A 14,030-nucleotide genomic window follows, 5' to 3' on the forward strand; every position below is an offset into this window, starting at 1 on the left:
GGGTGATCCCAGTACAGCTAATTTCCCACTGCAATAGATTAGATAACTGTTTCTTTGCTAGAGGATCAGCGAGAGAAACTAGACTTGCATTTAGGGTCTATGTTGTGGGAAAAACATGTATCTATAAATATCAGAACTCCATTTAAGAAGCACATGGGAATGACATTAGACTGAGGAAATAACAGATGAGGTTGCCCTGCTCTCATGATCACAAGGCATATACTTTGTGTGGCAATAATCCGCACTATTGAAATCTTGTGTGTGGACTAGGCACGGTGGCTCATGCCTGTAATACCAGCACTTTGGGAGGCCGAGGTGGGCAGATCACGAGGTCAGGAGATCGAGACCAGCCTGGCCTACATTGTGAATCCCCGTCTCTACAAAAAAAATACAAAAAATTAGCTGGGCATGGTGGCACGCACCTGTCGTCCCAGCTACTTGGGAGGCTGAGGCAGGAGAATCGCTTGAACCCAGGAGGTGGAGGTTGCAGTGAGCCGAGATTGTGCCACTTCATTCCAGCCTGGGCAACAGAGTGAGACTCTGTCAAAAAAAAAAAAAAAAAAAAAGGAAAAAAAGAAATCGTGTGTGTGTGTGTGTGTGTGTGTGTGTGTGTGTGTGTGTGTATGTGTGTGTATGATGCAACTTCCTGTGTGGTCAGAGACAAGGAGAATAGAACTATCATGGTCCTCATTTCACGCATTTATCAATTTACCCTATTTATTATGTGAACGTTCTTCTCCCTACCTATCAACATCCTCCTTTATTTCTTTGTTGACTTTCAGAATTGAGTTGAACTTCAGAGGTTTTTCAATTTGGAGTTCATGAACCTCTGAAATTACGTTAACGTTTTCAGGTACGTTGGTATGTGTATGGTTTTGAGCAGAGTATCTTGGCTTCATTACCTTTGCAAAGGAGGCTTAGCAGCCAAAAGGTTAAGGACCATTGTGTTCAGTGTTTACCATACAAATTGCAAACAGAACATTGAGTCTTTGTTAAGAGAAGTGACTTTACATGTTTAACAAATATTACAAACTGAAACAAAGAAATACAGTTGTAACCAGTGAAGGACTCTATTATCTTCCCTAAACAAAAGTATTGGGAGTGTAAGGAGTAAAACTGCCTACTCCACAGAAGATCACGGCAGACCTTTCAGGAGAAAGCTAAAAAGGCTCTTGGAAAATTAACCCCCAATTCCCCCTTTTCAAGAACTTGAATCTTGTGCTCAACCTGAAAGTTTCCACTGTTCTGGAGGAGCATAACAGGCACTTAAGGAAACGGTATGGTACTGGGATGAGGAGTGAAAATAATTATAGAATTGTTTAACAAAACAACATGATAAAGACTTGGGCTGCATCAAAATTATCTCAGAGATCAGACACACTGATTCCCCAGTCCGGGGAAGAGTGGCATCAAGACAGTCAATTCTGGAGCAGCTGGGAAGAGAATGTGGCCCAGGAGCATTTCTGGATCCCTGGAATACCACCAGGAGGTGGAATACCAACCTTTCCATCTTGGCCCAGAATGCAGATGACAATGCCTTTGGACTGGCAAGTTCCCAGAGGACAAGAAAATGACTTCTTTAGAGCAAGGAGTTCTTGACATCTTTTGGGACCCCATTATGTTCCACTTTTTTTTTTTTTTTTTTTTTTTTAAACATTTAAAGAAAGATTGCTTTCCCCTCCAAATAACAGAATGAACATTATCTTAAAAGGCAAAGACATTGCACAAAACCACTTGGCCAGAATCTCTGTTCCCCATGGGAGAAGTGAATTACCTGAACTTTGGGTCAATAGAAGTAAGACGCATAATACCCTAATACTAGGACACAAATCCTGACCTTCTAAACCAAGGTTTTCAGCAATTTGGTAAAAACACGAACAAACTCTAAGCCTGGCAAAGATGGCAATACATACCCAGATTGTGGAAGGCCACTGGTCACGCTGGGCAGTTGAGCAGCTGAGAATGCCCTGCTCTCCTGGCTAGAAGTGGACTTTAATATTCTTCCCCTCTTTCTTTCACTTTTCCTTCTGAGAAAAGAACCTCCTCTTTCCTTTGTTTCCCACTCCCCACCCCGCATTCCTAAGGGTTTCTTATAATCACCCAGATTCTCAGAAACACTTGAGCTCTTGACCAACCTTCCCGTTGAGACTGTCCAATGGGGGTGGGTTGGCTGGTGGGGCCAGGTTGAGACCAATGAAACCCTCTTGAGATCCAAGCGATTGCTGGTCATTGCATCAGCCACCCCTCACCCCACGCTGGCCTCCAAATAACCTCCCCACCCTCTTCCCGTTCCCCACCCTCAGCATCTGTGTGACAGTGTTTGTGTGTAATCGTGGGCGGTGGAAAGAGAAACTAAATTCCCCGCATCTGTTGGCCGGGGCGGTGGAATGTGGTGGAAAGACCAGGAGTTCCGGTGTCACGGAAGCCTGGGTTTCAATTCCAGCTTGGACTGACTCGAAACCTTGGGCAAGGGTCACATTGCTTTTCTGCTTCCCCTCGGTTTCCTCATCCGTGAAATGGGCGTGGAGAAGCCTACTAACATTACCACTGAGGGGACCAAAGGGCAGCACTACGCAAAGCCTCTGGCACGTGGCAGGCGCTAAATAAAAATGGGGGCCTGTCTTCTAGGGAAAACGAAAGAGGTGGAGACGATGGAAGGGCCGGTGCCGGTGGGAAAGGGACATGGGGTGGGTAGGCGGCGCTCAGAGGAGAGGGGCGAGGGGTCGCTGGCAGGCTCCGAGCCCCTCACGGTGCCAGAACGCGGCGGGCAGTAAGCCGGGCTCTGAGGATATTCCCAGGAAAGCCGGGCCGTTGGGTGCCACGCCGGCGTCCCTCCATCACCCCCTCCCTTGTCCCCTCATTCCGCCCCGGGTTCACTCCCCAAGCTTACCCGGCGCCCAGCCGGGCCCGTCAGCGATCCCGGCTCAGCCAAGGATTTTCTCCTGAGCGTCCGTGGAAACGCCGTCCGGACGGAACAACTTCCGGTCCGACGGCGCCATCATTGGCTGTTCAAGCGAGGGCGGGGAAGAGGCCGCCACTGATTGGCTGGCGGCCCCGGCGCCGCGGCGGAACGCGACTGGACCTTGCAGTGTTGGCCGGTCTGCCTCCGAGAGAAGGGAGCGCTTCCGGTGCGTGTGGTGAGCGGCGGGCCCCGGGCTGGAGGGGGCCGGGACTGGGCAGCGCCCGAAGCGCCCCGCGCCTTTTAACGCGGTCATCGCCGCTCGCTTTCCTTTCACTTCCTGTTCCTTCAGAAAGCGCTGTGCTTTGGACCCACCTTACCTCTTACTATTGACAACTCGGCTAACTCCCATTCATCCTTCAAAACCCATCTCTGGTCGTATCTTGTTTGTTACCTTCATCGGTCTGGGGTCTCCGGGGGTATCTGTGTTTTCTGTTTAATTTCCACCAACACCAGACTCGGCGTAGGGCTTAACAAAGAATAGGTAATCAGGAAATGTTTGTTGAATGGAATATCCTATTTCTTTTACTTCCACATGTCCCCTCTCCCACCTGTTTGCATTTCAGAAATATTTTTAGACGCTGGGCTTCTCATAGTGAATCAAACACAGAAAGTCCTGTCCTCATGGGGCTGACATGCTGGTAGTGACTGTCAGAGCCACTCGCTCCTTCCTTGGACTCTTCAGTGCCCCTGCCTTCTCTTCCACCTGGCTGTCTCTGTTCCTTTTAGTTTGATCCCTCGCCTCTTCCTAGAGGGAGGACGGGCACCCTAGTGGTGGGAAGCTGGTGGCATCCCTTTGACAGCAAGGAGTCGGGTGCCCTGGTGGGTGGTGCCTAGGCAGAGGAGTTGAGACTGGCCTCGGGACCAGGCTTAGTATTTAGAGAGCAGAAATGCCAAATTATTTGCACTGCACAGTTCCATCAGTTTATAGCCTTTCATATTATATTAGTTCCATCTGAGATGAGCTGGCTGGCTTTAGAAGTTTTATTTCAACTTTGGCTTTGTGTGTGGAAGTTGTTAACTGCCTGGAGTGGGCTGCGAACGGGGGCGGCATTACTAGAGGAGGCTGACTACAGACATTTATGGAATGATGCTGACTTGGCAGAGGCGAATGGTGCCATTTGGGGGAAAGGTGTGGAAGGGTTTGGGTGGTTGATTCCAGGGGACATTGAAACCCCATTGTCTAGCAGAAGAGATGGCTAATAGGCAGGCTGTATGGAGTGACCTAGCAAAGGACTTGGAGGGAATCTGTTGATGCTGACCTGACTCCACCTGTTGGGGGATGGAGGAGGAGCTTGGCCTGTTTGATTAAGATGGGGTGCACGGGGTTTTCTTGAAGCTGGTCTATTGCCTGAGCGTTCTGTGCTGTTCCACCGCGCCCTCTGCTGTCCTGGGTGTGCCTAGCAACCTTCTTTTTCTCTGGATTGTACTTGGTGCTAACAGCACGGAAGTAAAACATTGATCCAGACCAAAGCACTTTTTTCTGGGAACTAACTGATAACAATGTATTGTGCACGATGGTCCAGAATTTCAGAAAGGATTTTTTTTTTTTTTTTGAGGCGGAGTTTTTGCTCTTCTTACCCAGGCTGGAGTGCAATGGCGTGATCTCGGCTCACCGCAACCTCTGCCTCCTGGGTTCAGGCAATTCTCCTGCCTCAGCCTCCTGAGTAGCTGGGATTACAGGCACGCGCCACCATGCCCAGCTAATTTTTTGTATTTTTAGTAGAGACGGGGTTTCACCATGTTGACCAGGATGGTCTCGATCTCTCGACCTCGTGATCCACCCGCCTCGGCCTCCCAAAGTGTTGGGATTACAGGCGTGAGCCACTGCGCCCGGCAGGATTTTTTTTTTTAACAAGTAGAAATTCACTGCAGTGTGAATCTGTGTGTTGGGAGTGAAACGGGTGGATTTGGATCATGCCTTCCGAATTGCTCCCAGCACTCTTGGGAGGACGGATAGATACCTTAGAACCTTAGCCTTGTGCTGTGGGCCTGTCTCTCCAGCTTACTGCTGTGGAGATGGGATATCCGGGGGAAGAATGCTCCAGGCAGAGAGAAAAGAGGGAAGGGCTGGAGTACAAGGGAAAGGATGCAGGGGATAGTGGCAGGCCTTTCCCACCCCTGGACAGCTTTTGATTTAAATATTTTCAGACCTAACCTCATTCATGATGATGAGCTTATGTTCTTCTCATTTGTTGCTAATAAGCAGTGCAGCAGGTTTTCTTTATACATGTATCTTCATGGATTTATACATCTAGCAAACATATGCTAGTATTTGTGTAGGATAGAGTTCTGCAGTGAGGCTGCTGGGGTAAAAATGATGTGTTGAAACTTGTAACACATATGACCAAAATGGACCTTCCAAAGGCATTTTTAAAGTAGCCCTGGGTCTTTCTCTCTAGGCATTGTCTCTCCAGGCCTTTTTTTTTTTTTTTTTTTTGAGACGGAGTCTTGTTCTGTCGCCCAGGCTGGCGATCATGGCTCACTGCAACCTCCACCTCCCAGATTCAAGCAATTCTCCTGTCTCCGCCTCCCAAGCAGCTGGGACTACAGGTGCCTGCCACCATGCTTGCTAATGTTTGTATTTTTAGTAGAGACACGGAGTTTTGCCATATTGGCCAGGCTGGTCTTGAACTCCTGACCTCAAGTGATCCACCAGCCTCGGCCTCCCAGAGGTCTGTGATTATAGGTGTGAGCTACCGTACCCAGCCCTGGTCTTCTTTTATGTTCTCCAATAAAAGTTTTAGTTTTCTTTCCTTTTTTTTTTTTTTTTTGACATGGAGTCTCTCTCTGTCGCCCAGGCTGGAGTACAGTGGTGCAATCTCAGCTCATTGCAACCTCTGCCTCCTGGGTTCAAGAGATTCTCCTGCCTCAGCCCCTCAAGTAGCTGAGATTACAGGCATGTGCCACCAGGACTGGCTAATTTTTGTATTTTTAGTAAAGACAGGGTTTCATTATGTTGATCAGCCTGGTCTCAAACTCCTGACCTCAAGTGATCTGCCCACCTCAGCCTCCCAAAATGCTTGGATTACAGGTGTGAGCCACCATGCTCAGTCTTTTAGTTTTTTTCATGTAGGTCTTGCTTATTTTTTATAGATTTACTCCCAGCTATCACATAGTATTCATTTCAAAAGTTGTATCTTCTAACTAATTATGCCTGGTGTGTAGAAAAGCCTTTTGTGTGTGTGTTTGTTTTATTTTATTTTTTCAGACAAGAAAACCTTTTATTTTAAACCACAAATAGTCAGCAGGTGGCCACAACTATCCATGTTTCATTAAAGTAACATAAAACCTCGGTACAAAAGCACCACTGATTATTGCTGTAGAAAAACTGCATGAAAATTTCAAATATGCTCAGTAAAAACACCGCAGTGTGCACAGGACTAAATTTTAAAGCGAGTGCATGGATGCTGAATCAATCTGGCAGCTTCCAATATTAAACTGGTATTTATTTTACTTGAGGATGATGTAAATTTCCAAAAAGCATGACTATGAGAGGGTAAAATGTCCATCCTTATATATTTTTGTATACTGACTAGTAGAGTTCTAAAAAATTAGCATTTACGAAATACTTGGTAAAAATAGCTTTTAAAAGTTGTCCCAAGAGATACATAAAATCAACCCCAATTTTTTTTATGACAATTCATTCTCCCTTGTTATCCACAGATTCAGTTTTCTGCGCCTTCCTTTCCAGCTTCCTGCTTTTCCTCCTTCTTCCCTTTAGCACCTCTGCTAATCTTTGCTCCAGCTTCTTTCTTAGCAGATGTGTTTCGTGGTTTGGGTTCAGGTTTTGGTGGAGCAGGTTTCGCTGACAGTCTGGCACACCGTCTTGTGGGCTCCTGGTTAGTTCCTTTGGATCCATCTTTGCCCTCTGCATTCTTTGGAGACTTTCTCTTCAGCATAATGACTATGTTGGTGAAGCAAAAAGTAAAGCAACCAGCTGGCAATGCTGCTGGATGCTGCCTCTGCTGCAGCGGCTGCTCACACGAGGAGGGGCGTGGCATAGCCCAGCCTCTTCTTTTTTTGTTTTTGAGATGGAGTCTTGCTCTTGTCGCCCAGGCTGGAGTGCAGTGGCGTGATCTTGGCTCACTGTAACCTCCACCTCCCAGGTTCAAATGATTCTCCTGTCTTAGGCTCCCGAGTTGCTGGGACTGCAGGTGCCTGCCACACCGCCCAGCTCATTTTTGTATTTTTAGTAGAGATGGGGTTTCATCATGTTGGCCGGGCTGGTCCTGAACTCCTGACCTCAGGTGATCTGCCTGCCTGGGCCTCTCTAAGTGCTGGGATTACAGGTGTGAGCCACCGTGTCCAGCCTGTGTTTATTTTATTTTATTTTTTAAAGACAATGGAGTCTTGCTTTGTCGCCAAGGCTGGAGTGCAGTGGTGGAGTCTTGGGTCATCACAGCCTCCAACTCCTGGGATCAAGCCATTCTCCTGCCTCAGCCTCCTGAGTAGCTGGGATTACAGGACACGCCACCACACCCAGCAAAGTTTTGCATTTTTAGTAGAGAGTTGGGTTTCACCATGTTGGTCGGGCTGGACTTGTACTCCTGACCTCGTGATCCGCCCACCTTGGCCTCCCAAAGTACTGAGATTACAGGTGTAAGCCACTGTGCTTGGCCAGCCTGTGTTTATTTTTGTGAGTGTTGAATTGTTGGATTTCCTAGATGATATGTTTTCTTATAACTACACACATATTATTCCATGCACATTTTCTGACGCTTGACTTTGTTTGATCTTAGGTGCTTTGGCTTTGAAGGACAGCAAGAACTCTGTCTTTAATGGCTTCGTTGGTAGCTTATGATGATTCGGACTCGGAGGCTGAGACAGAGCCTGCAGGAAGTTTGAATGCCATGGGCCAGGTGAAAGACACTTCTGGTGCAGCCAGACCGCCTGGGCAGGATTTTGCATCTGGTACACTGGATGTGCCCAAAGGAGGGGCACAGCCCATAAAGCATGGCTCTTGTGGGAACCCAGGCGGCCATCACCTCCCACTGGCTTGGCCTGGGAGAAGCGATCGGGGATCTTGCCCTAGCCAGAGGCTACAGTGGCCCGGGAAGGAGCCTCAAGTCACCTTCCGCACCAACGAGCCTTCTCGTTCTTCTCTGTGGACGAGCCATGTTCCAGCCAGCCACATGCCCCTGGCAGCTGCACGTTTTAAGCAAGTAAAACTCTTCAGGGACTTTTCCAAGTCATCTTTCCGTGCTCAAAGTGAGTCTGAAACCGTAGGTAAAAATGGCAGCTCTTTGCAGAAGAAAAAGTGTGAGGACGGTGTCGTGCCCTATACCCCCAAAAGACTAAGACAGCTGCCGGCATTACGCACAGAAACAGGCAAGGCTAGCGAGGCAGAGCCACAGGGGCGCCCTGCAGGGCGGGCCCCAGCCCCTCTTTGTGTGGCCCCCAGAGTGTCTGAGTTTATTCAGCCGTATTTGAACAGCCATTATAAAGAAACCACGGTTCCCCAGAAAGTGCTTTTCTACCTGAGAGGCCACAGGGGCCCTGTCAACAGCATTCAGTGGTGCCCAGTGCTTTCTCAGAGCCACATGCTTCTCTCCACTTCCATGGATAAAACTTTCAAGGTAAGACTTGAGTGAAAACTTCCGCTTTCAGATGGTCTTAGGAATACACTGCTGGAGTAACAGTGAAGCGGAGGGAGGTTACAGGTGAACTTTTGTGTGTGTGTAGATTTCTGTAATTTTCTTTGTTGCATCCAAAAAAGGGTCATCTGTGGTCAGCCCAGGGTCGTGAGTCCCTCCTGCCCCACCCCTTCCCTGATGCTGCTCTGCTCAGGTTGCCAGAGGATACTGCTCCGTATCCCTCTCGGAGGCCGTGAGAGTGATTAGTAGGAGAAGAAAAGCAGGCCCAGGACCAAGCCCTGGGGACTGGAAACATCCTCTGTGACTCCGTGGAGCACTGAGCCATGCCAGCTCTGTGCCTGGTGCTGTGCGGGTTTCAGGAGCTGTTGGGAGAGGCAGATAGACCCAGCCCCTGGTGTTAGGCTTGCACAATGTGGCAGGAGCCATTGACAGGTAGACAAACGCAACCCTGGGCCGTGAGGACAGGTCCCCCATTAGGACGCACAGGTGCTATGGGAGCCCAATGGGAGGGGCCCCAGCCTAGCCCAGGAGGGCTCCGCAAAAGCCTCCTGAGGGAGGGGAAGGTTTGCTTGGGGATGGGGGCAGGAGGACGCGTTGGCTGCAGGAGCCTTGTGTAGGCATCGGCTCTAAGCATGAGGGCCTGGGAAGTGGCTTCAAGCACGAGCGTGTGAGGGACTGGAGGCCGGGGAAGCAAGGTCAGGGAGGGTTGCACATGTCCTTCTGGGGACTTCTGGTTTTACCTGGAAACTCCTTTTTGCATTGTCTTATTTATTTTCCAGGCTACTGAAGTAATAGTAATGTGTCCCCACAGTATGCAGGTACAGTGTGGTGGGCCATTGTTTCTGCCTGGGACCTGTCTCCAGCCCTCCTCGCTGTGCCCTGCGTCCCTCCTCTCTTTCCTCGCAGCTAGCAAAGCACCTGATATGTAGCGGGTGCCAACTAAATGCCAACTGAACAAAAAGCCCTTGGGAAGGAAATACCTTTGAGGGACTTGGCATCACATCAGCTTTGCTGCAGAGTAGCTAGCTGGTCGAGCACTGGCCCCGCCGCCTTCCTGTGGAGTCTGGCGTCTCCTCTGTAAAAGGGCAGAATCATACCTGGTCATGTGCTCATATGAGAAAAACGCTGGAAAAGTGCCTTGCACCGAGCTAGGTGCCTCACAGGGGCTCAGTAAATGGTGGTTCCCTTGCCTTTGCTTCCTCAGAGTTCTGGAACCAACTTTCCTAGATCACTTCATTTGCAAATTATGTTATGAGCTTTTCTCCCTAGGAAGCATTTTCTAAAGTGAAGAAAGGAAGCTTCAAGTATAGAGATGTCTTTGAAATGAGCTGAACTGATAGGTGTCATTTTTTGTTGTTGTTTTTTGGAGATGGAGTTTCACTCAACTGTTGCCCAGGCTGGAGTGCAGTGGTGCGATCTCAGCTCACTGCAACCTTTGCCTCCTGGATTCAAGAAATTCTGCCTCAGCCTCCTGAGTAGCTGGGATTACAGGTGTGTGCCACCACTCCTGGCTTATTTTTGTATATTTAGTAGAGATGGGGTTTCTCCAGGTTGGTCAGGCTGGTCTCGAACTCCTGACCTTGTGATCCGCCTGCCTCGGCCTCCCGAAGTGCTGAGATTACAGGGGTAGCCACTGTGCCTGACCTGATGGGTGTCATTTTTAAATGGCAAATTGTAGTCACGAAGTGGCTTGTCTGTGCTCTTTTCTGGCAAGACTCATAGAGTCCTGGGGGAAAGAAAGTTGCATTCTGTCTTCAGCCTGGCATTCTGGGATTTTCACTCAGGTCTTTGGTGCTTTTCCTGCAACACTGGGTACTGTGAAGTGTGTTTGGCGGCTTCTGGCATCCCTGGTGTGGGTCACAGTGTGCTGGCATCGACCCTGTGGCCCTGGGGCTTCTCTGCTCTCTTTCCCGTCTGTGCTGCAGGGGCTGGAGAGTGGGGAACCCGCCGGAGGGTTGCTGGTGGGCCTGGGCAGTGTCTGGCTGGCCCTTGTCCTCCAGGCACTCGCCTTCCTGTTGAGGGGGGAACCTTCTTTTCTCCATGCTTCTCTCATGCCCCGCCCTCTCGAGGGTCCCCTCCCTTTGCTTTCCTGCCTGTTAGGTACCTGCTCCACAGCCAATGCCCAGCCTGGAAAGTCATCTTCTCTGAAAAGCTCCCCATTGGGTCCGGTGAATACGTGTTTAGTGGGCTCTAGCTTTGTGCAATGTCCCGTTTCAGGGGCTGGAGAAATAGCAGTGATCCAGACGCACAGATCCCCCTGCTTGGGAATTTGGCAGGTTGGCAGGGTGTCCTCGTGTCCAGCCTCTCACCTCTGGGTGTCCTCATGATTGTCCGCTGTTTGAATGTGCTGCTCCCGGCTGCTGCCTGTGGGCCCTGGGAGCTGGGCCCAGGGCCTCCTGCCCTCGTCTCTTGTTGTAGGGGTGAGTGCAGCCTCACCTCTTGGGGCAGCGCCATGAAGCAGCGGATGGGCTGGAGTTGGAGTGAATGGTGGCGTCCAAGGCGCCCAGTCTGGGTGCTGGCATGTGGCAGGGGCTTTGTGGAATGTAGTCCTGGCTGAGGGGTGGTACCCAGAGGGAGGGAGGGGGCAGGCAGGCCGACGGCAGCACAGGCTGGAGGAGAGGTTAGTTATAGGCAGAGATGGGTGGTGTGCCCTCCACTCAGGGCACTGCCTCCTGGAGAGATGTGGGGCGGCAGGTGTGTCCTGGTGGATGCCCACCTGCCTGCTCACCTCCAGAGCCCTCTGTCCTGATGGTGAGGAGCAGATCTGGAGCCGTGTGGGACTGGCTTCCGTCCGGTATTGTCAAGTGTTCCCTGGGCCCTGCTGGCAGGGAGGCAGCTGGGGTCACTTTTGCCTGGGAAATTGAGACTTCCTAAACAGAAGCATCCCCATGTTAGTTTTTGAGCAGAGGTCACCTGAGTGGAGGCACTGATTTTTAGCCTTTTGGAGTAGATGTGGATGTTGGGATATGTTTCTGCCCCCATGGAGGGGAAAACTGTGAGCAGCCAACTAACTGTGACACCTCATGACCAGAAGAGGGCGCAGCTGGCCCAGCTTGGAATAACCGCACGGGCGGCTCAGAGTGAGGGACTGTGGTAGGAATCCCTGCTCCTGGGCTGGGAGTCAGAGACCTGGGTCTGTGGGGCTGCCCTGGGTGGGGCCAGGGTCTGCTGCTGTGCCCGCCTGTCCCAAGAAGATGGTGTGCGCTGCAGGTGATGACGCTGGCACTGGCCCCTTGGTCTGCCAGCCAGCTTCTAGGAGTACCCCCACCACACTGTGCACCCTGGGTGCCTTCCCTGGGCAGAGCACTCTGCTGTCGTGAGGCTGGGCTGGGGCCAGCATGGCTGCTGGGGTCGGCATCTCCCGACCCTCTTTTTTTACTGTGCTGTCGTAAACATCAAGGCTTTTATAAGCCATAGATACAAACGGTGGGCCAGGGCTCTCTCTGTTTTAAGATATTTGACAGTTTTCAGTGATGGGGTTATTTGGCAAATTGCGTTTGCGCAAATTGACTTGGAGCAACTTTTCAGTGTGAAGAGTGTATGGCAGGGGCTGGAGGAGCCAGGATGGGAAGACAGATCGGGAACCGGGTGGGAGCTGGGCGGGAGCTGTGGACAGAAGTCCTGGCTGAGGCCTCAGGCTTGCTGGGCCACCAGGTTCGTGTGTGGCCTGGCTGGGTGGCATGTGGTGTTCCTTTTCTCTCCTTGGTGTCAGAGGTGGGGCAGCATGGCAAATCTTGGGGACCTGGTGCGGGGAAGGCAGTGTGTGAGTGTGTGTGGCGGGTCTGGAGTGGGGACAGGGCCTTGGGTGTAGGGAGGAGTCCTGGCCGGCCGCAACCTAGTTCCTGGAGGAGAGCAGGTGGTGGGTGCAGTGGGAATGAGCTGGAAGAGGCTGGTGCAGCAGTGTACTCCCCAACTCGGCACTTCCTCCCCAGGGTGCTTGCTCCCTGCCTTTTGGTTAAAATCTGCCAGAGTGCTGTCTGGGCCCCTGCTGGATCAGGAGGGAGGGAAGAGCTTGAGGGCGGGGTGATGAGACCTGCTTGGGCCCTTCCTCTGTGGCCAGCCCCTGGCTGTCTGGTCTCTGGCAAGTTACCTCACTCAGCCTCCATTTTAGTATCTGAAAAGTGGAGAGCATTATATGTGCCTTGCTGGATTTTTGTGAAAAGTAAACGATATTAGATGTGAATCACCTAGTGCAGTGCCTGGCACGTAGCTGGCACTTAGTGTGTGCTTGAGTTCTCGCTTTTCCCCAGGAATTTCCTCTCTTCAATGATATGTGCTCATGTGTTATTTAACGTAAGTAGCCATGGAGGAGAACCATAGCAGCTTCACATAGCTAGGCTTTAAGCTTCCTGAGCCAGACCCATCTTTATATTCTCAGCATCTAGCACAAAATTGTGTACATGTTAAGTGATCGATAAAGATTAAAACACATTTTTTGGATTTTAACGCAAGCCTTTATGGAGGGATTGTCTTTTGAGTGCATAAATTCTATTCGCCACTAGGGGGCACAGTAAGACTTAATATAAGCAGCTCATCCAAGCTTCTAGAATGTGGAAGAATCCTTGATTCAAGGTAACATTTACTGAAAAATGATTTCTTTCTGATCAGGAGAAAAACAACACAGTCCAACTGATTAATCTAAAGAACATGGAGTGCCAGTTCCTTCATCTCCTTAAAATGTAGTTTTGGAATTCATAGACACTTGGTAGAAAGACACTTTATTTTAATGTGTTCGAAATGTTCTGTGAGCTGTGAAATATGCTTATATTAGTTCTGAAAAATTTACAGCTAGAGAAATTAAGTAAAATAAAACAATGACTCATAATTCCACAGCGCTGCTCTTTCTTTCCTGATGATCCTTTCCTGCCCTTGCCTGTGAACGTGCGTGGTTTTCTCACAGCTGTAATCCCAGCACGGATACCCTTTCATATACTCTTTTCATCTCCTCGTGAACTCGTTTGGCTCAACATGTTTCAACACCCACTGCACGTAAAGGTAGAAATTCAGACTTTGATGCCGTTTTTGAAGGAAAACGTGTATGTGGCCTGCTTTAACCAAACACAGCCAGCCCTGATTGAATGCTCCCATGTACAGAACCCTCTGCCAGGCACTGAGTGGAAGTCCCAAAAGAATAAGGTGTGTTTCCTGCTTCCAGGGGCCTGTGGTACCTGTGTGAAAAACTGCAGTTCTAAAACACAGAAGGGTTTTAAAGAAATTGTGTGACTTAGATGTTGTTTATTTGCTTTACAGAACAATTTGCTCTAGAAATTCTATCAGTAACAAGCTTCCTTAAAATACTTAAAAAAAAAAACTTTCAATTTTTGATCAGGAGTGTAATATTTTCTTGTGAAAAGCTTTGACGTTGCAGGAAACTTGAAGTATGAAGGAGAAACAGAAATCGATAACCCCCAACCCCAAGTCAGTGCCTCACTCACATGAGAGGCCTCCCTGGCCTGGGCCTGCATTCCTGTCTG

The 14,030-nt window shown here is 49.8% G+C and overlaps 2 protein-coding genes and 1 pseudogene across 7 annotated transcripts in view; 1 reads left to right on the forward strand and 2 right to left on the reverse strand.

Annotated features, from left to right (window-relative positions):
• WARS1 (tryptophanyl-tRNA synthetase 1) overlaps window positions 1-2,977 on the reverse strand; it is a 40,867-nt gene extending 37,890 nt beyond the window's left edge. The window contains exon 1 of one of the 2 annotated variants that reach the window (XM_010352370.3): window positions 2,891-2,977. The gene's annotated coding sequence lies outside the window, so the exon portion shown is untranslated. Of the gene's footprint in view, window positions 1-1,913; window positions 2,068-2,890 lie in introns of those variants that run through there. The other variant, XM_003941607.4, reaches the window with a different exon arrangement.
• Window positions 2,978-2,982: 5 nt separating this feature from the next.
• Window positions 2,983-14,030, forward strand: part of WDR25 (WD repeat domain 25) — a 153,312-nt gene continuing 142,264 nt past the window's right edge. Inside the window, exons 1-2 of one of the 5 annotated variants that reach the window (XM_010352366.3) lie at window positions 2,983-3,137; window positions 7,702-8,538. In XM_010352366.3, the coding sequence (XP_010350668.1) occupies window positions 7,741-8,538 (798 nt within the window). In that variant the 5' untranslated portion in view covers window positions 2,983-3,137; window positions 7,702-7,740. The other 4 variants (XM_003941610.4, XM_010352368.3, XM_074394241.1 and 1 more) reach the window with 4 other exon arrangements.
• LOC120361327 (high mobility group nucleosome-binding domain-containing protein 3 pseudogene) lies at window positions 6,628-6,905 on the reverse strand (annotated as a pseudogene).

The sequence above is a fragment of the Saimiri boliviensis genome, chromosome 2 (assembly GCF_048565385.1).
Source record: "Saimiri boliviensis isolate mSaiBol1 chromosome 2, mSaiBol1.pri, whole genome shotgun sequence".
In the NCBI taxonomy this organism is placed as follows: domain Eukaryota; kingdom Metazoa; phylum Chordata; class Mammalia; order Primates; family Cebidae; genus Saimiri; species Saimiri boliviensis.